Source organism: Osmerus mordax, chromosome 13 (genome assembly GCF_038355195.1).
Source record: "Osmerus mordax isolate fOsmMor3 chromosome 13, fOsmMor3.pri, whole genome shotgun sequence".
Lineage (NCBI taxonomy): Eukaryota > Metazoa > Chordata > Actinopteri > Osmeriformes > Osmeridae > Osmerus > Osmerus mordax.
The window spans coordinates 17,613,807-17,615,762 of record NC_090062.1 but is presented as its reverse complement, the minus strand read 5'-3'; the positions used below and the strand labels follow the sequence as shown (position 1 = coordinate 17,615,762).

At 59.0% G+C, this 1,956-nt stretch overlaps 2 protein-coding genes across 2 annotated transcripts in view; both read right to left on the bottom strand.

Annotated features, from left to right (window-relative positions):
• Positions 1 to 1,956, bottom strand: part of LOC136955007 (cytoskeleton-associated protein 5-like) — a 57,800-nt gene that overhangs the window by 8,509 nt on the left and 47,335 nt on the right. The gene's annotated exons all lie outside the window — the stretch shown is intronic.
• LOC136955659 (ankyrin repeat and BTB/POZ domain-containing protein 2-like) overlaps positions 1 to 1,956 on the bottom strand; it is a 9,276-nt gene that overhangs the window by 145 nt on the left and 7,175 nt on the right. Inside the window, exons 10-11 of the mRNA XM_067249395.1 lie at positions 136 to 265; positions 4 to 36 (exon numbers count right to left, since the gene is read on the bottom strand). Coding sequence (XP_067105496.1) covers positions 4 to 36; positions 136 to 265 — 163 coding nt within the window. The remainder of the gene's footprint in view (positions 1 to 3; positions 37 to 135; positions 266 to 1,956) is intronic.

Below are 1,956 nucleotides of genomic sequence, written 5' to 3'. Positions count from 1 at the left end.
TGCCTCAGCTGGCCCAGCAGCCTGATCAACACGTCCCTGCACAGGGAGCACACAGACACATACACACACATGAATACACACACATAAATATACACAAACACATACAGAAATATATACACATCCTCACACACACACCTGTGTCCATGAGCAGTGGCGCAGCTGAAGCAGTTGAGGTCCTCGTCCAGCGAGGAACCTGTGACCTCCTCCTCCCTGACCAGGGGGTCAGCCCCAAACCCCAGCAGCAGGCTCACCATCTCATAGTGACCTGCACACACACCCCAAACCCCAGCAGCAGGCTCACCATCTCATAGTGACCTGCACACACACCCAGCCCCAAACCCCAGCAGCAGGCTCACCATCTCATAGTGACCTGCACACACACCCCAAACCCCAGCAGCAGGCTCACCATCTCATAGTGACCTGCACACACACCCAGCCCCAAACCCCAGCAGCAGGCTCACCATCTCATAGTGACCTGCACACACACCCCAAACCCCAGCAGCAGGCTCACCATCTCATAGTGACCTGCACACACACCCAGCCCCAAACCCCAGCAGCAGGCTCACCATCTCATAGTGACCTGCACACACACCCAGCCCCAAACCCCAGCAGCAGGCTCACCATCTCATAGTGACCTGCACACACACCCAGCCCCAAACCCCAGCAGCAGGCTCACCATCTCATAGTGACCTGCACACACACCCAGCCCCAAACCCCAGCAGCAGGCTCACCATCTCATAGTGACCTGCACACACACCCAGCCCCAAACCCCAGCAGCAGGCTCACCATCTCATAGTGACCTGCACACACACCCAGCCCCAAACCCCAGCAGCAGGCTCACCATCTCATAGTGACCTGCACACACACCCAGCCCCAAACCCCAGCAGCAGGCTCACCATCTCATGGTGACCTGCACACACACCCAGCCCCAAACCCCAGCAGCAGGCTCACCATCTCATAGTGACCTGCACACACACCCAGCCCCAAACCCCAGCAGCAGGCTCACCATCTCATGGTGACCTGCACACACACCCCAAACCCCAGCAGCAGGCTCACCATCTCATAGTGACCTGCACACACACCCAGCCCCAAACCCCAGCAGCAGGCTCACCATCTCATAGTGACCTGCACACACACCCCAAACCCCAGCAGCAGGCTCACCATCTCATAGTGACCTGCACACACACCCAGCCCCAAACCCCAGCAGCAGGCTCACCATCTCATAGTGACCTGCACACACACCCAGCCCCAAACCCCAGCAGCAGGCTCACCATCTCATAGTGACCTGCACACACACCCAGCCCCAAACCCCAGCAGCAGGCTCACCATCTCATGGTGACCTGCACACACACCCAGCCCCAAACCCCAGCAGCAGGCTCACCATCTCATAGTGACCTGCACACACACCCAGCCCCAAACCCCAGCAGCAGGCTCACCATCTCATGGTGACCTGCACACACACCCCAAACCCCAGCAGCAGGCTCACCATCTCATAGTGACCTGCACACACACCCAGCCCCAAACCCCAGCAGCAGGCTCACCATCTCATAGTGACCTGCACACACACCCCAAACCCCAGCAGCAGGCTCACCATCTCATAGTGACCTGCACACACACCCAGCCCCAAACCCCAGCAGCAGGCTCACCATCTCATAGTGACCTGCACACACACCCAGCCCCAAACCCCAGCAGCAGGCTCACCATCTCATAGTGACCTGCACACACACCCAGCCCCAAACCCCAGCAGCAGGCTCACCATCTCATAGTGACCTGCACACACACCCAGCCCCAAACCCCAGCAGCAGGCTCACCATCTCATAGTGACCTGCACACACACCCCAAACCCCAGCAGCAGGCTCACCATCTCATAGTGACCTGCACACACACCCAGCCCCAAACCCCAGCAGCAGGCTCACCATCTCATAGTGACCTGCACACACACCCAGCCCCAAACCC